A 22413-nucleotide genomic window follows, 5' to 3' on the forward strand; every position below is an offset into this window, starting at 1 on the left:
CTCTTTTCTGTATAAATATATATAATTAGTTTAAGCATAAACCTAGTTTGAAGGTTTTTTTCCCTTTCCTCCCTTTTCGCAGCGGAAGGAGGGAAGCTCTGACATCTGTATTGGGCAGTTGGCAGTTTGACAGCTCAACCCAAGACACTTGCTCAGCCCCATACTGTTACTAAGCTTTCCCATTTCATTTCCTGAAGACAGTTCCCCAAGTAAGAAGTCAGTCATGTTCAGGTGATGGGCAGTACATGCATTTGGGAAAGGTGAGAAAAGGAAGAAGAGCAGTTTGGCCTACCAACAGAAGGCATTTCTCTATCAAAACTTCAGATTTTGCAAGCTGTAGCATGAACCATTCAATGACACTTGCAACAGCCTCTTCTATCAGAGTTTTTTCCTGCACAGCTGCATCAGCAAGCCATCAAAATTCAAGCCCTAGGATCAAATGTTAACAAATTATATTGAAGGGCAGAATATGTTGTTTAAATGGACAAGACAAAAGGCACACAGGTATATCTTTGGCTAGCTTGTGGAACAAAGCAACACCTCTCCCAAGAATTCAATGGAACATGTCAGAAGACCATTTTTGACTATGTGCTGAATAGACATTCCACTCAGCACGGTAAGAAGTTGTGTCTACTGTTGTCTCAGTCTAGAAAAGTGCTGGAAACTTCACTGAAGGACAATCTTCAAGACTGCAGCATGGAGGAAGAAGCCTGCTGCCTACAGGCTCCATTCATGCCACGCTCCTTTAGCTGCTCAGATAAAAGTCTATTAAGCAGAACAACATCTGGTGGCACAAAGAGGTCCTGGGGTAGGCACTGTACAGTGGGGCAAGATGTGCCAAGCAGTTAGTGGTGCATGAACAGTGGCCATCAGCAAGAGCTGGGAAAGAGGACAGGACCTCCAGGAGATAATGCCCACTTGATCTCTTCCCCCCATGCTGACAAGCCCCCTTGCTACTTCTGGTACCCAAAGGGCAGCAGCTGTAAGAAGGCAGAGCATGAGATGTGGGTGGCAGGAGGAACAGCAGGCAGGCATGCCGTGGTCATTACAAGTGAGCACTGCATCTCCAAGAGGCCTGGAGGTAGGAGTGAAGCAGATGGCTGGAGGGGTTGTGCTCAGCCTGAAATAATCCTGGAGAAGAGGAACAGATGAGGTCAGCAGAAAACTTCTGCTTCAGAGAGCTGTGACTGTCTAGTGTTTTAAAGGTGCTTATCCAAAAAACTAACTAACTTTGAGAAAAGCATTCCTTGGTCACTTGTTAACTGTTTTCTTAAGATGACCTTGAGAGAAATAAATGCACATTTCAGATATTGAGGGCATATGAAACTATGGATTTATCATCCAGAGGAGGACATAATTTACTATACAAAATTGGAACAAAATGCAGCTACTGCTTTGAAGATCAAGCAGCTGAAATAATGGCAAATTCAAATCTAGTAATTTGTCTAAATTGTGGTCAAAAGGGCACTTCATATTAACATACTTAGCCCTACAGAGCACTAAGAGGGGCAGTCAAGATGCATTGCATGCATCACTGTGTAACAGTGAGAGGCAGTCAGAGCACAGAGGTATTGGATCCTATATCTGTTCCAATGCAACCACATTGCCACTATGATGTTGTTGCCTGCCAATAAAAAATACAGAGTGCAGTAGGAGGCTGCTCTCAAGAGATGTCACATTTACTCACTAAACGTTGAACATAATTCTTCCTTGATTGGTTCCTTACCTCTTTTTCCCTGCTTCTTTCTCCTCTATACTCTCAATAGGATACTAGTAAATAAGCAGACAAGGCCAGAAATACCAAGCCTTTGCCTCCAGCCCTGCAGCTAATATCTCACTTCAAGGGGTTTCCTAAGGAACTCAACCCTGAATAGCTCAGCATACGACACAGGGAAAACCTTTATGCTTCTGATCTTGGGAGAACAAGTCAAAGCAGCTGCAGGTCAGCGCTATCCAAGGTACACAGACCAAAGGAATATACTGATGATTGCTCCTGACACTCCCAGGAACTGCCCATTTCTGAGCAGCTGAAAAGATGATCAGAATAAGCCCAGAAACAAAACCAAGACTTTGACACAATCACCACTGCACAGTACTGCAAGCTCAGGAAAAAGAGGAAACTAATCCCAACGCTAATGCCTTAACATGAATATGCTTCTCTTTTATTACAGTTGTCAAAAAGAATTGTTGATACTGAAAACAAAACCAAAACAAGAAATAACAAATGAAAATTCATGCTAATACTTTTTCTCCCTGCAAAACAGTAAATAAAAGCTCTGTAATAGAGGGACAACAGTTTACACTAATCAATTATTTTAACTGATCACAAATACCAGGGATTTTGAGACTAGGATGAGTGGAATCCCTGAATGAGAATGATTTTTTTTTTCTTAAACTGATATTTATGCAGGTAAAGAAAAATCTCAGTGGAAGAGTGATGCTATTAATAAATGTATCATTAAGGAAGCCTTTTTATAAAAATGTTTACAGTTGTCATAACAAGACATTGTTTGCTTGTTTTACCATTAAAAATACAGTGTAGTTATTTTTCTAGTCCGGACAAGAGCAAAATCAGTAAAAACACCCATCCTATAGATATTGCACCATTCTAGAAAAATCCTCCTTCCTGAAGGAAATGTGATCCTTACATGGCTAAGAGCATCCTGCATACCCTATCATAAACTCTAAGATGTCTTCTATTTTTTGTCCTTTCTGGAATCCCCCACCACTACAGATCAGGAAGTCTGACACCTCACAGCAAGGCTGTCACCAGCATTTCTGTTCAGAAGAGTATCTAAGGGGCAAAGCACAGTCACCAGCACAGAAACTGATTTTCAGCATCAGAGCCATTAAACTTCCCATTAAAGCCCCCCTGGGTTGCTTAATGGTCCTGAGCACTTAACATGGCACAGCTCCACTGGTATCACTTAAGACAGAGACATATCAATCACTGTGGTTAATGTTGCAAATCTAATAGAATATATTCTGTCTTTTTTTTTAATTGTACTTATTACAGTGCCTTTATTCTCAGGACTGAATCGAAACATGATTTTCACACTAGGCTAAACTGCACCTGTAAAAGAAATTGTTGTCAGTTGCAGAAGGTCTCTATACCAGCAAGTACCTGTTAAATTCATGTTATTAATGCATGAGAGACTTGTACAGCCTCAGGCTGCAGATAGAATAATGGTTCAGCATCACTTTACTGTTGAAGTACAGAAACAAAATCATCCAGCAACCGCTGAAGAGAAAACACTGCACACTAAAAGCACAGAAAATCATAAGCCAGCATCAGGCTAATGAAGTCTGCTCTCCATCAATGTGTGTTGATGCTTGTAGGCTGAGAAAGAGTACAGCTTCTCATGCCCGCTCCAAGTTTATACACTCTCAGAAATATTTCCAACTAGCTCATGCTCAAGGCGTTGCAAGGCATGTATATGTGTAGCATGCAAACCCAAAGAGGAAGGGCTGTCTCCCAGTTCCAGGTAGGTCTGGGACCCCAGATGTTTCCATTCTACTTTCACTGTTGTAGGGTGTGTAAAGGAGAGCACTCTGGACTCTGAATCCCAAGGTTGTGAGTTCAAGTCTCAGTGGGGACCGTCTCCTGGCAGTTCAATGCCTCCCTGCCATCCCATCCCATCAGATCTTAGATGTTCAGCAGGGTCAGCCCCAGTTAGTACTGGGTGCTGGAGACAGTTCAAGGACTTCCCTGTCACTGTCCAAGCTCACTCGGCCGTGGCAGATGGATCTGAGGACTTAAACGGTGGGGCCAGTTCTGTGCACGCTGTGTCTCACCTAAAAAATCCACTGTGCAGGCTGGAAGGGCACGTGGGGAGAGCCCTTCCCAAATCTGCGTTCATGAAGTCTGGCCATACACATACACTTTCACTGTTGTGGCACAGCACTGATGCTGCTTTGACCACCAAGTAGTGTCCACAAAGCTGAGGGCTTCTCTTGAACCAGTCAGCTTGGATCCCTGAGCCAGGACTAAGAGCTCCTGCTTCACAGTCACCAGTTTACTGGGACTTGTGTCCTGGCTCGGTAGCTAAAAAGAGCTTCCCTTTTCAACCATGGCTATTCAGCATAATAATGGCTGAAGAACATGTAACAGGCCTCTCTGCAGACCTGACAATTGTGCTTTAATGACCAGTTTTGAAAGAGAACACAAAAGGTCTGAACAAAGGTTTGAGTCATCCTGCCTGTGCAAACCCTGGTGTGTTCATACCAGGGTGTGGTATGATTAAAAGCAGGGAGATGATGCATAGTTTAATTGAACATTTAATCAGGGACTGTGGAGACTTTCAACTGACAGCCTCAGTAACTGTCAGGGAGAATGGCAGGCCAGGCACTTGGTAGGCCAGAAAACCGATTCTGATAGTCATTGTAATAGCTCTGCTTTATCACACTTATTTCATAATCAGGGTCTCCTAACAGCAGAGAAATTGGGGCAGTTTGCCCCGGAATCCCGTGGTGTGAAAGGACATAAAAGGTCCTCCTCAATACCTTACCCTCTAAGCTTTGCCAGTGACAGAGAGAGCATAGACACATCTGAAATTTAGCTTCTGTCCCAGATGTTGTGAATCATTTAAAACCCAATCTGTCAATGCCAGAGGTGGTCTAAAGTTGCCTTGTGACCTCAGCCAGCATCTAAAATCTATGCAGTCTTTTAAAAGGAAAATAATTAGAAAATAATTTTCTCCGAACAAGTATTTTGACAACAGGACTGTGGGGAAACATTACCTTGCAATCCTCTTCTAGTGCTACAGAGAGAACCACTTGCTCCGAAGACAAAGGTTAACACTCACCTCTCTCTGGCTTTCTCTCAGGTACAGATTTGTTGCATCCCATGGTTCCAGCAATGCTGCCTACCCGGTTTAATTGCTGCTGATATGAAGCATGTTTCTCTCAGTTGTGAGCCTTACGCACATTTCCTGTGTTGTTCCCTCAGTGATGAGGACTGTACCTCTCTGGGCTGCTCGGCTCTTCCTAGTGCTCCTGCCAGAGAGGAGACTGGGAGGGAGGGACAAGGAGAAAAAAAGCGTGTGACAACACAGAATCTGGAATAACTACAGCACATAACGAATTACTGTACAGCATATCCTACACAAACAGGACTGCATGAACCATACTAGGTTTCTTTTCCACATCTGATTACTATTACCTTGCATTCAAAAGAATTTACTCAGTAATGTGGGGCGATAGCCCTGATAAACTCTTGATGAGTTGAGGGAAAACACCTCAGGCCCCTGGAGTGGTGCTCCCTGAACCACTGTCACAGGACAAAGACATCCCAGTGGCTTTCCAAAAAGTGCTAAAGTCAGACTGATAAGATTAACAAAGGGTGGAGTGTTGTGAAGGTGACATGGCCCTCCTTTGTGATATCTTCTGGGAATACAGGGAGCCCTTCAGGGCTATTCTATCACCACAAAACCACTTATTGACTAAAGCCACCCAAAACACCCAAGAGGAAAAAAAAGGTATAAAAGCAATTGGATATGAGCAAAGACTGGGGAGAAATGCCACTGTCTCTGTGAGAGTAGCTGAGAGCAGCTGTCCTGTCTCCTCCCACCTCTTTGGACAATGTAGGGGTGAGAAAACCATGTACTCTCTTAATTTTATATTTATATCATATTCTTCACTCTCTTACAACGCCTATTACTTTATACCCTTATAATATGCTTTCACTTCTACCTCATGGTTACTCTGATGCTAATTTCACTGGGATAAAGGCACCTCGTTTATTACTTTAATATGAATAATTATAACTTGCCTTACACTTCGTGATTTACTGTGCTTTGCTACTTTAATATCTTTACTCTAAAAGCACCTTATTTCCTAATTGTGTTTTGCTATTTTAATACTAATAATTGTAACTTGCCTTACACCTCATAACTTACTAGGTATATATCTTAGTTGCTGTGTTCCTTTACAGTGTGTAGTTCTTTTTTAACACGTGTGTTAATGGGGCACAGCTCTATTCTTTCCTTTTGCTTTGTGTTACAGAGAAGGTGCTGTGCAGGTCATTTGGTTGCTCTGTGTTACTGAGGGGTGCTCTAGAGTTGTGTTTTAGGTTGCTGTGTTTCTGGTTAGTAGTTTTCTGTTGTTCAATCTGTCATGAGGGGTAGACAGCTTTATTGAAATGTAAGTTTGGTGTGCTTGTCTCTGTAGAACGTGTTTTGTGCTGGTTTCTTTTGGGGTTTTTGGTCATCAATTAAATATAATCCTTCAGCTAAAACTTATCACCAGCTACGTAAAACCCACAATAACTGTCCCACACTTGTTTTAATAAAAGTTATTTCGGGAGCTGCTGTGGAGAAAGTTCTTTTCTTGCTATTAAGTGTGGTCCTCACAGCAGTGTCAAAGACTCTTCCAGCCTGTGTGCTGTCCATTGTTTGACAGGCAGTGTTGGGTTTCTGGAGACACTTATAGCTAATAAATTCTCCCTGGCTAAAGTATGATCCTCACAAGAAGGTTGAAAACCTTTGCAGCCTGTGTTCTGTCCATTGTTAAACAGGCAGTGCTGGGTACATAAAGCTTTGATTGTTCCAAGGACACTTACAGCTAATAACTTTAAATTAATACAGGTGGGACAAGAAATCTCTTTCTCCTTTTCACGTGACAAGTAATTAATACAGTTTACATGTTAACTTAGGGTTAATGTTAGCTAAAAGTGCACCAGTGATTTCTTAATCAGAAAAATAGCTATTTAAAGCCTTACTACTAGGGACAAGGGACTACAGAGTCATGTTACTCCTCATTATTGTGATTTGAAAATTGAAATGCAAAATTTTGAAGACTCTAAATTACATCTGATAGTACTGCTAATAAAAACCCCAACCCTCAGCCTTCCTAATACTCTACTGACTTCAAAAGGTGCCACCCCATTTATCACTTCATCACTCAGTGTCACCACCACCAAATTTACCAGGGGAAACAGTGCCATAGCAAATCACTTCATTATCAGATTTCATTTAAATAAAACATTCACTTTTCTGTTGCTTTTCTACTGAAACAATCCAAAGAGAAGATTTTGTTTTTCATTAAATAAATGAACAAAGTACATTTTGAAGTGAAGTCTTTTGGGTTTTTCTCCTGGCACTTGCTCAGCTCTTCACTAAATAATATCATTCACTAATGCAATACACTCCCTAATCAACAAGTTCAAATAATGCAATTCCTCTGAGATACCAAATGGAAAGTCACTAATGCTTTGAGATACTGAACTTTGTTTTAGCTGAAGATTTCTTAAATGATCACTCTGATCCCTCTCTCTCCTTGTCTCCAGGGATACGTGTGACATCTAAATTATTTCATTTGTTGTTCTGTTTCAGTGATATTCCTCTTCTTTTAACTTGAGTTTTAAAACAAAGAAGAAATTCATCAGGATAAAATGAATGCTTAACTACCATTTCCCTTTGGCTTTACTAACAGAAATAAAAATAACAGGAAGGTACAAGAGAAAAAAAACCATAAATGCATAACTAGCTGGTTTTCAATTTTCATAATTAGGAAACATTTATAGTTGTGGGGCTATATGTGCAGTTTTCTACACTCACGGTTATGTACAATATTCTCTCACGTCATGTCATTTCATGTTAATATCACACAACTCTTTACAGGTCTGGACTCATTTTTCGGGGTCCAGCAACACAAAGGTATTCCACATTTGAGCTGGGTCTGACACCTTATGAGTCAGTAATTATTTCAGGAAAGAAGGATTTTAAGTTTTTTTCCCCACAATGGATTGCTTTACTTCCCTCTGAACGAGGTACCATGAAATACAAAAATGTCCTGTTACATTAATTTTGAGCCAATCAATGGCTTTGACAGCATCAAATACAGCACTGATTTTGCTATAGCTGAAATTTGTTTTCTCTTCAAACAACTGTTGCTCTCCTGAACATCAGCTCCTCACTCGGCCTCTTAGGAGAATCTCAGGTCTTCATTACTCCATCAAAGAAGCCAGCCATGACTTCAACTGTCATCTGAAGAACAGGACTAAGAGCTAAACTTACACTCTAAGTCCTACTGCAGCAAGACTGTCTTGATTAAAGGACAGATCAGCATGTGCCCAGCAACTGGGCCATGGGAGCCCCAAACAGAACCATCATTCTTCTCAGGGCTCCATCCAAACCACAGCAAACAACAGGCTGACCCAAGGAATGGGGGATCTGACTCACCTTCGTACCTTCTTTCAATAACCTAAGCTTTTCTCCCAGTTGTTCCCACTCTTTCCTCCACATACCTGTAAACTCATGGACTTCTAGCACCTCCTTGATCAAAGAAATCAAAAGATAGAGACAAAGGGACAGAAAATTTATTGTGGTAGTAGTAAATGAAGACTGACACATACACTCAGAGGAAAACCTGCACAAATATATCCTATCATTAAACCTCTTAAAAGGGCCAAATCTGGCCATCAAAGAGCCAGTCCAGGGGAGTGATCATCACCTGCAGTCCCAAATATCTGCATTCTAAAATGCATATAGCAAACATTCAACTCCCTTTTCCTGATGGCTCCTCAGCTGGCTACAGAGGCATCCTGGCTGCCAACCTGCATGCCCAGACTCCAGGCCACAAGAGGAAATTCAGTGAGCTACTTGCTATGCAGTGTCTGCTGAAGGATCATTTGCATTACAAAATTCCTCCCAAAGGCTGCCCATGAAATGAAAGCTGGGATTTTACCAAGGTATTTAAAGAGATACAAAGTAGCTGGATGAGAGTTTGGGACACAACGCTGTGTTAGCATTCTGGACACTCTACCACTGATTTACCTTTAAGAGAAAATCTGTCATGCTGACTAAAAAGCAGGCAGTAATTCAATTTCTACAAGGCGCTGATCTGTCCCACTTTCCGACATAACTTTAAGAAATTGGTACATTTCTCTCAGTTCAGCAAAAAGGCAGTTTTGTGGTGGACAGGCACTGAACACACAGCCCATCCAGTGAAGCAAAATAAAGTGTCTCTGCAATCATGCCAATAGACATGCACAAAGCTAAGCCAGAGCTGCACAAACTCCTCTTCTTTGTGTAGAAGTCACTGAAGGTGTGCTCAGAAATCTGGGGTTCAGAACCCAAGCTGCTGAGAGCCTGATTTACAGAGATAATGAACCAGCATAATTTGATCCAGATGTAATAGGTGCTACTCAAAATCAGTCATGCCTCCAGTCTGTCAGTCACGTAAAGACGAGGCTGCCTAAAGAATAATGGAAACCTTGTAAAGATTTATAGCTGACTTTTAATGAAATCAGACAGCAGGTCCTTTGGGCCATCCTTTCAAGCACACCTTATCTGCTAAATTAGATGAGCTGTGCTACCAGCAGACAAGTGTAAGCTGGGTCACAACTGAGGTTATGGGAGCCATATAAATAAGAGCCACTAGGCTTTAAGTACTTATTCCTGCTTGTTTCCATTTGTCTCTTACTTTTGATAAACAAAAATGAAAGGCTTCTCCTTCTGTTTTGTTTGGGATGGGGTTTCCATAATTATGCTACTTCTCCTACAAGTTCTTTCGACAGCCATTTCCAGAATGTGCCTCTTTCACTACTCACCCCTTTCACACCCACATTTGTGAACAGGTAGCTATGAACTCTTCCCATAACATGTCTTAGAAGGTGCATGTAGTTGGAGAGTGCTGAGACAGGGAGAGTTTCCTGCATAAAGATCAGATGGACGGGTGGGTAGATGCTTCCAGTGGCAGAGGCTTTCCTTTGATGCCATCTTGCTATTCGTTTTTTGCTTTATTGTGACTTGCAGATTTCCTTTAGAATTTTCCTTTGGAAATGACGACTGCAGAGAACTGAGAGATGTTATAACATGGTTTTGTGATGGATTTGCTTCTGTGCATTGCTGAGGCAATGAGGCAGGAAAGAGCAAAATACCCTAGAGAGAAGAATGCAGACATTAAATCACAACGTCGAGATCAGGACCTGCATAAAAGGCAACTCTTCCAAACTGTCCTGTTAGGATGGTCAAGGATGGGAATCTAGAGATGAGTTAAAGATTTCATTAGTGAAATGACACACCCTGTGGCAAGTGGGATGAAGCTGCCACTGTAAACTAAGAGAGTAAAACAGAACCTGGCTATGGTACAAGAACTGTCATTTTGACACCAACACTGATTTTGGTCTGCCAAAGAGCTGATATACGAACATCAAACATAAGTAAAACAATATGTGTTTAGGTCTCCACTGTTTTAACATCCTTCAGACAGATTAACAGTGACTTTCAGTGATGATTGATTGATTGATTGATTGATTTGAAAGAAATGAGAAAGCCTTTTTGCCAACAAATAATTTCTTCAACCTGCTCAGAGAAGCAAGGCTAATCTCAATACAGAACTGAAGGAATCATTTCTATCAAGTGGCCAAGTTGATAGACCTCAGTGTTGGGGCCAGGAATCAATAGGAAATGGATGTAATAACATACCAGAGAGCCAGCAAAGCCTGAAAGAGAATAGGATGGAGACAGATCAGTTTTTTAAGGTGGACTAATTCCTAAGCCAAAATATTAACTGCAAAAAGGATCAAAAGCAAGAGCAGCAAAGGTGTGAACATGCAGAGATTGTTCAAGCAATCACTGAGTTCAGGAACCGCATGCAGATCCAAAGAGAATCTGTAGAAAAATGATGGGAGAATGCCAGTTCATGTTATTTATAGTCATACATTTACACAGAACATTTTCACTTTTTGGAGGGGTTTAGTGCAGAAAATCAAGAAACAAAGCAAACAGCCTCATTTTTTTTTGTGCAGCAAGACTTTGGGCAGAATGTTTAAAAAAAGCCCAAAACAAGTGTACAAATGGGGTGCAGATCACCTTTGAGAATCACAAAGCCATCATATCACGTTCCAGAAATGTTAAATGCCTCTAGGGGGCAATTCCTTTAGGACACAAGGAGAAAACTGAATACCCTGAAGCAAAGTTGGTTCTAGGAAACTGGACGCAACTGGAGCATAAAAGTCAACACCCTTTTAGCAAAAAAGCTGGATGACACACTGTCTTGCAGTTAATGCACAGGGTCTTAATGACATCCTGGAAAATCAAAGCTTCAGAATAAATATGTGCTGGATTATGAGCCATTTTAAAGATGAAAATCATGTTTCAGTATGGTTTTAATAAATTTTAAGTTAAGCACCAGAACAAGGTTAAAAAACACCATCATAAAAATTATTTTTCCCAAAACAAAGAATATACAGAATACAGGAGTCTCAAAGCTATTTGATCTCATCTGCTCTCAGAAGTTCTGGGTAACTGTTTCAGTCCAGGTCAAACCTTAGTGTTTGAAGCACACTGATTTTTCTCAGGGTAAAATCATCAATAGTGCCACATTCAACTGTCACTTTGTAAACCTGCAATTTAAAAGTGAGTTTTTTATATACATATACCCCACCCAAACATATTACCTTTTTTACTTTCTGCTTCAACAATACCCAGAATTTTTCCTACAAGAGTACCTTTAGAAGATTCTTTTTTTTAAAGAGCAAGCAACCCCTGAGGAGTGCAGCTCTGCAGAACAGGTGCTCCAATTCTCCCTGGGGCTCAAGAGATGCAATGCACTTGCTCTCCACCTATTTCTGCAGCTTCCCGAGAGGAAATGTCTTGAATGCTGCTCTTCAGAAACAGTCGGGGGAAACGCTGTTTTCATCATCCAGCCTGGTGTGAAAGCTCATGGCTGCAGCTCTGCAGCTGTGCTGTACGTGTGCTGTAGAAGAGCTGGTTTGCCACCATGCCTTCTGAATCTCAGGCAGGGAAAGGGATGGGCTGAAGTTGCCTCTTCACATCTGAAGTCACATGATCTCTTTTGGCCTTTCTGCTGTGTTGAGGTAATGATTTGCATTTTAGCAGATCCAGCACACCGGAAAAAACATAAGGCTGTCCAGGTACTTGGTTATCTGATGTGACTGGCATGTCTATGAAAGCCCTTAACGACAGAAATACTGCATGTACCACACGGCATTTTATCTGCATGCTAGTGATAGAGGTGTTCTCCAAAACACTCAGAATCACAGAATATGCTGAGTTGGAAGGGACCCACAAGGATCGAGTACAACCCCTGGCTCTGCATGGGACCGTTGCCAAGAGTCACACCATGTGCCTGAGAGCATTGTCCAAAGGCTTCTCAAACTCTGTCAGGCTTGGTGCTGTGACCACTTCCCTGGGGAGCCTGTTCCAGTACCCACCCACCCTCTGGATGAAGAATCTTTTTCTAATATCAAAGTCAAAGCTCCCCTGACACAACTTCAGGCCACTTCCTTGGGTCCTGTCACTGGTTACCACAGAGAAGAGATCAGTGTTTGTCCCTTCTTTCTCCTCACGAGGAAGTTGTAACTGCAGTGAGGTGTCCCTTCAGTCTCCTCCAGGCTGAACACACCAAGTGCCCTCAGCCACTCCTCATGCGGCTTCCCCTCAAGGCTCTTCACCATCTTCATTGCCCTCCTTTGGACACCCTCTAATAGCTCAGTATCTTTATATATTGTGGTGCCCAAAACTGCACACAATATTCAAGGTGCTCTGCCCCAGTGCAGAGCAGAGCGGGACAATCCCCTCCCTCGACCGGCTGGTGATGCTGTGCCTGATGTCCCCAGGACACGGTTGTCCCTCCTGGCTGCCAGGGCACTGCTGACTCATATTCAGCTTGCCATTGACCAGGACCCCCAGGTCCTTTTCTGTGGCACTGCTTTCCAGCATCATCTCATTCCCCGGTCTGTACGTAGAGCTGGGATTGCCCCATCCCAGGTGCAGAATCCAGATAATGGGACAAGTATGAAGCACTCAAATCTCACGTTTGGAAGCACTGCACTAATTCCTCACACTTTGTTTCTTCATGTGCAATGTACATGTTCTCACCATAAATGTGTGATTGGAACTCTGTGGACTCAGTTCATGTTTTGGCTTGTTTGCTCCTTGTGTGATTACTGGAAAGGGATTGGACAAGGTGAGAAGGCTGCAGCCTTGCTCCCCTGTGTGGTCAGAAGGCTGTGGCACTTTGTGCTTTGAAATCAAATCCTGGCCCCTCCCAGCTGGGCCCAAATCTCTCACCCAGTTCCTTGCCGTGCTGGTTCCTGACTCTCCATCACTGCACAGGTGCCCAGAGAGGGGCAGATCCATCATGCCAGGGGTGGTGTGTTACTGCCCACTGCCAACACAACAGCCCTGGGGAATCTGCTCCACCTGGTAGTGTATCCATAGCACAGGAACACTGTGATTTTGAATGCAAACCCCACCTAACCACTCAAAACTAGGAGGTGCCAGTCAAAGTATGACATTGTAATATCACCAGTTCAGTCTTGGACCGAGTCCTCAGCATCACTCATCCCCATCAGGCCACCTTTCCCCCAGGCTTTCCTGCCACCCATGTCCAAAGCCAGGGAGGGGCTGCTTGCCATTGTGCAGGGAGGGAACAGAGCTCAGCAGCCACATCTGTGGGGTCAGGCTGGGGGCCATAAATTATAAAGCATGCTGTGGTGGGAGAAAGATCATGTGGATGGGCACAAGATGGAGATCACTGTGCCTGGTGCTCTGAAGCCTCTCCAGGTGGAGTCCTACTAGGATTGGATGGGGAGCAAAAGATTTCTGAGAATAGAGGCAAACAAAGAAAGACCTCCACCCTTCTGCTCCTGCCCCAAAGGTCTCATAATTCTGTAACATGGTATTTTCAGGAAGTTTTTGCCATCAGTCTGGTGATGGTTCCAAAGGCATCAACCACCACAACAGAGTGATCAAATCCTTTTGAGATAGACCTTTATTAAGGTGCAAAAGATATTCAAATGCCAAACCAGCATAGCAGAAGGCATATGATTGACTCAGCTAGTCCTTCAGGGTTCTGGAGCCCCAGACACAAGCTTCCACATTCAAAGCTCTTCCTGTCCTTTGAGATGAGACAGCAAATGGAAAGCACACCAAGCACAATAATTCTGCATGACCCAGAAGAGTTTTGATGTTTGTTTTACTGTCAGGATGCACTTTCCCTGATCAGAGTTACAGTAGCTAATCATTTATGTATGATCATGCTGTTATGCCAAAATGCATGCAAGCAAAAATACATCACAACCTTTCCACTGCACTCTTGGGATACACATTATTTATAAACATTTACTGTACCTGATAAATTCATCTATATTGGCAGTTACCAAGATCTCTGCATAATGAGAGGCTACAAGGTTTTCTCCAGTGGCCAACAAATCCATCAGAAACATTTCATCCAAGATCAGTAGGAGAGGTATCAGACCCTTAGCAGTTAGGTTCTTTAGGACATAAAATCTCCACTGCATGTTTTCTTTTGTCACTCATGGAAGTTCTTCATCCTCTGTCTCAGTGATCTGAGGTGACCCAGGAACCTGATAGAGTCAGTCCTACTGGACAGAGCCACCTCTCCAGTTACCTCTGGGGATCACAGTAACATGCAAATTGAGGAAACACAAATGTGCTTTCCAATTAACCTTTCCTGTTCAAGACCAGGGAGATAGGTCATACCAAACACCTCCTATAAAGGCAGAGAGAACACATCAGTCCTACCAACAAGGTCACACATACAGCTGGTGTTTTGTTCAGCAGTCATGTATCATATGCACATTTAACACACTGAAAAGAGTTTTAGCATCAACAGCTGCAACAGAAAGTAGGCCAAAAAATTCTGACAATATGTAGTTGACCAGTCCAATATGACAAGGAAAAACCCAGTGAAGTTGCTAGTGTAGAAATCAGGACATCTCTTTACAGGCAGCCCTTCTTGGTGTAATGGCACACATTCTGTTTTCCAAATACTTTGGAAACATTAACCTCTTGAGCAAACCTCCATGCAGGCATTCCTCATACATAATTCAAATTCTGCTTCAGGCTTATTTCTCAGAAGCACCCACTACAAAGTGATGCAACTGATATTTTTCAAAAAGACTGAAGATAATTATAGTTGACATGAATCATAGAATCATAGAATCATAGAATCACAGAATCATAGAATCACAGAATCGATTGGGTTGGAAAAGACCTTCAAGATCGTCAAGTCCAACCCTTGGTCCAACTCCAGTCCCTTTACCAGGTCATGGCACTCAGTGCCACGTCCAATCTGCATTTAAAAATCTCTAGGGATGGGGAATCCACCACCTCTCTGGGCAGCCCATTCCAATGCCTGAGCACTCTCTCTGCAAAGAATTTTTTTCTGATATCCAACTTAAATTTCCCCTGGCAGAGCTTGAGCCCATCGTGCCCCCTTGTCCTATTGCTGAGTGCCTGGGAGAAGAGACCAATCCCCACCTGGCTAGAACTTCCCTTCAGGTAGTTCCAGACAGTGCTGAGGTCACCTCTGAGCCTCCTCTTCTCCAGGCTAAACACCCCCAGCTCCCTCAGCCTCTCCCCATAGGGCTTGTGCTCCAGTCCCTTCACCAGCCTTGTTGCTCTTCTCTGGACTCGCTCCAGCAACTCAATATCCTTTCTGAAGGATACGCGCTCCTTCTAAGCTCTGATCGTGGTTTCCCTCCTCTTGCCCTACCAAGCTCAAAGAAGTATTTTTATGTGACCCAACAAAGTATTTTAAAGTATTAGCTAGGGGACAGGTCCCTGGCTGAGAGACTTGGATGTCCAGTTACAAACAAAAAGAAAAAAAAGCAAAGAAAAAATGAAGAGCAAAATAAACATCTAGAAAAATTTTAAACTCTGTCTCAGTCAGTGAGGTGACAGAAATCTGTGCTCACACATTAGAAGGAGTAGGTTAATTTGTGTGAATAGAAAAAGAAATGTCACCCCCACTGACAATTCTGGGTGAGAAGCTGAAAAGAGACATCAAAATTAGCATCCTTGGCAAAAAGCACACAAAATCAGAAATGTGAGAGAAAGGCAGCAGTAGGGCCTCAAAGCTCCTGAAGGCCAAGAAACTAGACCAGAACACTATGGAAGCATCAGGATACCTTCTGTAAAAAATGAGAACAATTTTTTTTAGAAAAGGGAAAATTTCCTAAATTATCAGATGAATGCAGCTTATTCTGGGAAGCAATGACTAATGACCTAATTTGCACAACTCTACCTCGCTAACATTAGCTTCAGTCTCCACGCAGAGCTTGTAGAAATCTACCTACGGCATTCAGGTTTTGACAGACCTTAGTAAAGAAACACGAGAAAAAAAATGGGCATAAGAATTGACCAACAACAGCTTGATCTGCATTTTGTTGGTCTGGTGAACCATAAGCTGCACAGACAATGCAAATGCTACATTCCTAATGTCTCAAGCCAACCAGACTGACTCTTCCCAAAAGGCACCTCTGGGTTAAATCAGGCTCTCCAGGGCAGGAGGGTACACAGATTTGACTCACACACTAATAATCAATATGTAACAGGTTTGGGTTTTTTGTTTTGTTTCGTTGATTTTTTTTTGTTTTGTTTTGTTTTGTTATTTTTTTGTTTGGTTTTGTTTGGTTTTTTGTTTGTTGTTGTTTTTTTTGTTTGATTTGGTTTTGGTTTTTTTTTTTAATTTTCATTCCTTTTAGAGACTGGAAACTACCAGCTAGTAAGTGCAATCATCACATTCTTGGTCAGGGGTCAGCAAGTCTATGGAAATAATTTTCTTCACCTCTGTTTTCATCCTATTATTATGAAACTGCTTCTGACAACAAAAGGGCAAAGTTTTCTACTTTGTTACAGTAAATAATTTTGCTCTTTCAGCAAAATGTTATTAATTTCAGTAGTCAAGGCAACTATGATATCTAGCCACAAACAATACACTGGCTTTTAACTTACAGGCCCCACATTTCTGAAAATTCACAAACTTGTCTTTTATATTCCAAGTAATAACTTCTGTTTGTAACTTTTAACCACAGCTCTGTCACCATTGTACAGGTGCCTTGATTTGCACTCCTACAAGCCACTCCCTTTTGGATGTGAGGCGACCTTTGGTGTGGCGAGGACTGAGGTAATGCAATAGTGCAAACCCCTGGGTAAAACATAACAGGTGAAAGAAGGCAATTCCTGAGGGGTGTAAAGGATGACAGGAGGCCCCTGGGTTATGGATACCTGACCTGGCTGGGCACACACACAGGATCCGGGCCCGGGGCAGTTCCCAGCACAGCCAGGGCTGGGCCCTGAGGACAAGGCAGTTCCTGTGGGGTGTAAGGGATGACAGAAAGGTTCCTGGGTTAGAATCATATAATCAGGTTGGAAGAGACCTCTGAGATCATCAAGTCCAACCCTTAATCCAACCTCACTTTGATTACTAGATCATGGCACTCAGTGCCACGTCCAGTCTCACCTTAAAAGCCTCCAGGGTTGGAGAATCCACCACCTCTCTGAGCAGGCCATTCCAATGCCTGACCACTCTCTCTGTAAAGAACCTCTTCCTGATATCCAACCTAAACCTCCCCTGGCAGAGCTTAAGTCTGTGCCCTCTTGTTCTACTGCTGGTTGCCTGAGAGAAGAGACCAAATCCCCACCTGGCTACAACATCCTTCCAGGTATAGACAGTGCTGAGGTCTCCCCTGAGCCTCCTCTTCTCCAGGCTAAACACCCCCAGCTCCCTCAGCCTCTCCCCATAGGGCTTGTGCTCAAGTCCTTTCACCAGCCTTGTTGCTCTTCTCTGGACCCGCTCCAGCACCTCAGTATCTTTCCTGAACTGAGAGGCCCAGACCTGAACACAGTAACTGACCCGGCCAGGCACACACACAGGATCCAGGCCCGGGGCAGTTCCCAGCACAGCCCGGGCCCTGAGGACAAGGCAGTTCCTGTGGGGTGTAAGGGATGACAGGAGGCCCCTGGGTTATGGATACCTGACCCGGCCGGGCACACACACAGGATCCGGGCCCGGGGCCGTTCCCAGCACAGCCCGGGCCCTGAGGACAAGGCAGTTCCTGTGGGGTGTAAGGGATGACAGGAGGCCCCTGGGTTATGGATACCTGATCCGGATGGACATACACAGAGGATCCGGGCCCGGGGCAGTTCCCAGCACAGCCCGGGCCCTGAGGACAAGGCAGTTCCTGTGGGGTGTAAGGGATGACAGGAGGCCCCTGGGTTATAGATATCTGACCCGGCCGGGCACACACAGAGGATCCGGGCCCGGGGCAGTTCCCAGCACAGCCCGGGCCGGCCCCGACGTCGAGGGGCGCGCGCGCGGGGCGCCCCCTGCCGGCGGCGGGCCCGGGGGAGTCACACGGGTGGGATCCTCGTCCTCTCCGGGGGTTTAAACCCCAAATCCTCTCCTTCCCACGCCTCGTTTCACAAACAGCGTGAGCGTGTCCCGTGCTGCGCCCGAGGGGATCGAACGTGGCTCCTGCAGATCCATTAAGGCACCACGCAACATCTCCCTCAAGGGCGTCACTGACACAAACGCCAGGCTCTGCCTTCTCTCAGGGCGTTATTTTTTTTAATCGGCCTCCTGTGCCGAGAGAATCACGTGCAGCTTCCTGCCCCTCCGAAAAGAGCTGAACCCCTCGCAGTAAGGCGCTGGTTTGCAGGGAACACAGGCGGCCGCTGGTTGGCACGGCATCCACGGAGCCTTGCCTGGAGCTACTGAAGTGATTTACCCCCGTCACTGCCCCTCTGTAGCTATTTGAGCGGTAGGAAACGCGTTAGGGTAATCTCTGATTGCTACAATTGTTTTTAATCAACCAGCAGTTAAAAAGAAAATAACAGCCTTTCCCGCTCGCTCAGAGAAGGAGGCGCGGCCTCTCGTCAATAGGGGAAGTGCGGGGAGAGCCTGTGTGCGTGGCGGTTCCATAGTGTAGTGGTTATCACGTCTGCTTTACACGCAGAAGGTCCTGGGTTCGAGCCCCAGTGGAACCAGCGCCAAATTACAATTTTTTTCATTCTCTTGTTTTTGCTCCCCGTGAGTTTTCGTAATTTCCTTCGAAGCGGGGAGGATCGGTGTAGCTGTTTCCTCCTGCAGACGAACAACCCCGCGAGCACTGGCAGGCAGCGCGGGTCCTGCCGCGGCAGAGGCGGAGCCGTGCGTTTCCAGGGGAGCAGAAAGGCCCCCGTAACTGGGAAGCTCCGTCCCTCGGGATCGTTCCCACAGCCTTCATCCTCGGCAGGGGCCTTTCCCTGCCAGCGCGGGAGAGGGATCCCCGCCTTACCGCGGTTCCTTGGATGGGTAACCAAGGAGACCGCAGAGACCAGAGGCAGCCACGGCAGCAGCGGGGGAAGCAGCAGCCAGTGCCTCCCCACAGGCAGCGACAAAGGCAGCGATGAAGTTGCAGCCTGGCGCATCCTCCCCGGGACGGACTGGAGCAGAGCTGCTCTCACCTCTGTGTTTGGAGAGGAGTTGGAGCGCTGGGGAAAGGCGTGCGCTTTTCACAGCACAGAGCTAGCAAGGACAGTGAATTCCATCCTTGTTTTCCCCTGTACTGTGTGTATCGGTTTTATTAATGAGGAAAGAAAAAGCCATCTCAGCTTGCCTCGGAGCAGTTTAACTTTTAAATTATAAAATGTTGTCTCATTTTACACGTGCAAGCCTGGGCATGGGTACTGGCATAGCATCTGCCCATGTGTGGAAGACCTAACGAGTCCTGGGGCTCAGACATCTCTGCAGGAGGAGGAGAGTTCCTGAGCTCCACTGACCTGCAGTGAGCTCTTCAGTATCTTTACCCGGATCAGACTGGAAGAGTGCGATTTACCTATCTTAAAGATTAAAGAAAAAATTGGCTTAATTTATCTTAATCATAGTCTTATTAGAAAACTTTCCTTAACCATCATCATATTAAGAAAGCTATTAACCTTTGTCATTGGTTGCTCTTACTGAAGAAACACTCTGAGATACAGGCAAGCTGCAGTTAGAGATTGCAGACCAATGCAGGGATACGTGGGCCAGGAAGCAGGGTAGAAAACACTCATACATCACATAGGGAGACTTGCCACACTAAGGTCACAACATTAACCACTAACAATACTGAGGGCCTATGTATCCTGTAACCTGAATGTGCAGACCTACTCAGGTCTGGCTTTCCTCTGCTTATTTTGCTTAGCATTGTGTGCATAGCCCAAAGAAGGTGAAGCCAAAGCAATGTGTCCCACCTCTTGGGTAAACTGTCTTCCACAGACTGGCTGGTTCCAGGATACAAGCTCAAAGATGAGTCAGACTTAGCTAGACTTCTCCTGATGTTGGATGTGCAAGTCTTTGATGTAGGTACTTCCCATCTAAAATGGATAGTGATCCCATGCTGCCTACCCTGCCACTGACAGCCACAGCACCCTCTAAGTGGGTGTTACAGGGAGTGAGCCTAATCCTGCTGGCCAGCACTGGCTAACTATCTGCATCGTGTTTTCTTACTTTTAGGAAAAAGGAGACCAGTGTAGCTCCAGGGATACATCTCCTGACAGTTTGACTCAAGCTCTAAAAGTGTCAGCAGTCTTGCTCTCTCCACACATCAGTATCCTGCTTCTGAGAGATGTCCACGGTTCACACGGACATGTATAAATGTGCATTTTGTACATTCCGTAACTGTGCTAAAACGAAAGTGTGCCAGTCACACATTCCTGCTGAGACACTGTGTGTTGTGTGTGTTCAGCTTGCAGACACACAAATCTATGCGTGCCACTCTGAGCTGTCTGGCACTCTGGCTCTGGGAGAAACATGAAATCTCTACATGGAGTTGTACTTTTCTCTCACACACAAGTACTTTCGCCTCCTGCTTCCCTTCGAGGCCACACAAATGCATTCATTGTCTTTCACCTCAATTCTTTACCTCTATGCCATCAATGCCTTTTTTAATAATAGTTAGAAATCTGCCCTGGCCTTATTGCTCTTCCAGTCACCTGAAAGAGTCAGACTGAAAGCATCTCAGTCGTGCAGGGTGATCATTGTGTTATTTCCCACAATCTGGGGGAGGAAAGCACACCAGGATTTCTGAGGGCTATGAAAACGTACCAAAATGTCTTAAGGCCAACACGACGCAAGATAGATCTGGAGAAGATGTATGGCCAAAAGAGCAAACCTGCCCAGGCAGTTCCTGCCCCTGTTTTGCACAGCAGTGAGGATGTCACCAAACTATTGTAATGTGGGCCATTTGTACTGGCCTCGGTTTTGTTGTAATCAATGCCAGACTAATTTTTATCCTTTTTAGAATTTTATTTCTATTTTTATAAAGCAAAACTGAAGCACTTTCTAGTGCTGTATTGTGTACCAGCTTTAAATGTTTTCTGTCTTCTGTATCTGAAAATATTTTTATGCTTTCTAGCCACTAACTATGTGATTCATTTAGCAATGTTGTCTGCAGTGGCAGCATGGTTTTGCTGTATAGTTATTAAAATGAAGGACCATCAACACCTTTGGGCACAAGGGCCTGAGCTGCACACAGAGACTTTAATTTTAAGGGTCTTCTCATCTTGTGAACCAGTTTGATTTTTTGAATGCTACAGACACTTTTTAAAAAAAGGCTGCCTTTCTTTCTTTCTTTGTGGAGGGAATTTTATAACTGGCAGCCACCAGTCTTAAGAGTGTCCTTTTGAATTAAATGTTCTTTGATACGAGCTATACTATTTCTGAACATGTTCCCTGAACGATTGTGCACTTCTTACAAAAAATTAAAACCTATTTGAAGGGTGGTTCTACCATAAACCAAGCTGATTTTAAACAGCTTGATGTGATGGGAGAGATTTCGGCTTTGCTTTTTTAAAACACAGTAGGTGATTTCTCTCTGTGTGGGCAGCTCTGCTTTTCTGTGACCTGTGCTTATGAGACCATGAGGTGAGAGGCTGAAGCCATGGTCTGTTTTTCCAAGACATGTGTGGATGAAGGTATTTAGGGATTTTTAAGCTGGGATTTTGAAACCCATGGGATTTAGATACCAACTGGTCATCATGGCAGAGAGTGAATCTGAGTGCCTTCATCAGCTCTGGAAATCTGTCTCTGTGGCAGACCATTTTAGACTGGACAACACAAAGGAGTGAGACCCTTGTCTGGATACTGTATAGAGCCTGGAGTAAGGTGCTGCAGCAAATGCCCAGAGGTGCCCTGGTACCCTCAATGAAGCTCATGTTTCTTTACTCCCTGGCTGGACCTTCTGGTGGGTCTCACTGCCCCGAGAGGGGTGCTGCTTACATGAACATAAGGTGTCTGACAAAATCATGAGCAGCCCATTGCACTTAGGAAAATGGCCTCCTTCCTGGTGCCTGGGATGAGCTGCCCTTGATCATGCATGGATTTTCCCCCAGTGTTTGGGTTGAGCTGACACAGGTCCATGAAACAGAATGGCTGTGACTGTGTGCAGGGGTTCTGCCTGTGATAACCCACCTCTCCATGTGGGTAGTTAAAGAGGGGAAAGTGCTGGGTTGAGGAGGTTAAACTCCTTGAGGCTGAGCAAAGCAGTGAGGTCCCTTGGCAGGAGACTTGTTCCATCCCCATCACATGCCTTGGTGAGGCCGGGGTGTGTTGGTGCTGGAGGTGCAACTGCAGTGTGATGCTGTACCTGACAACCCTTTTACAGGGCATTCCAAATTT

At 44.5% G+C, this 22413-nt stretch overlaps 1 protein-coding gene and 1 non-coding gene across 2 annotated transcripts in view; one reads left to right on the forward strand and one right to left on the reverse strand.

Annotated features, from left to right (window-relative positions):
• Window positions 1-18279, reverse strand: part of PPEF1 (protein phosphatase with EF-hand domain 1) — a 43738-nt gene extending 25459 nt beyond the window's left edge. Inside the window, exons 1-3 of the mRNA XM_071574159.1 lie at window positions 18187-18279; window positions 8181-8273; window positions 4806-4881 (exon numbers count right to left, since the gene is read on the reverse strand). Of these exons, the coding sequence (XP_071430260.1) occupies window positions 4806-4881; window positions 8181-8273; window positions 18187-18279 (262 nt within the window). The remainder of the gene's footprint in view (window positions 1-4805; window positions 4882-8180; window positions 8274-18186) is intronic.
• A 409-nt stretch (window positions 18280-18688) lies between these two features.
• On the forward strand, window positions 18689-18761 carry TRNAV-UAC (transfer RNA valine (anticodon UAC)). Its single transcript has one exon. It is a non-coding gene; the product is annotated as a tRNA-Val (tRNA).
• The last annotated feature ends 3652 nt before the right edge of the window (window positions 18762-22413 follow it).

Source organism: Pithys albifrons, chromosome 1 (genome assembly GCF_047495875.1).
Source record: "Pithys albifrons albifrons isolate INPA30051 chromosome 1, PitAlb_v1, whole genome shotgun sequence".
Taxonomy (NCBI): Eukaryota; Metazoa; Chordata; class Aves; order Passeriformes; family Thamnophilidae; genus Pithys; species Pithys albifrons.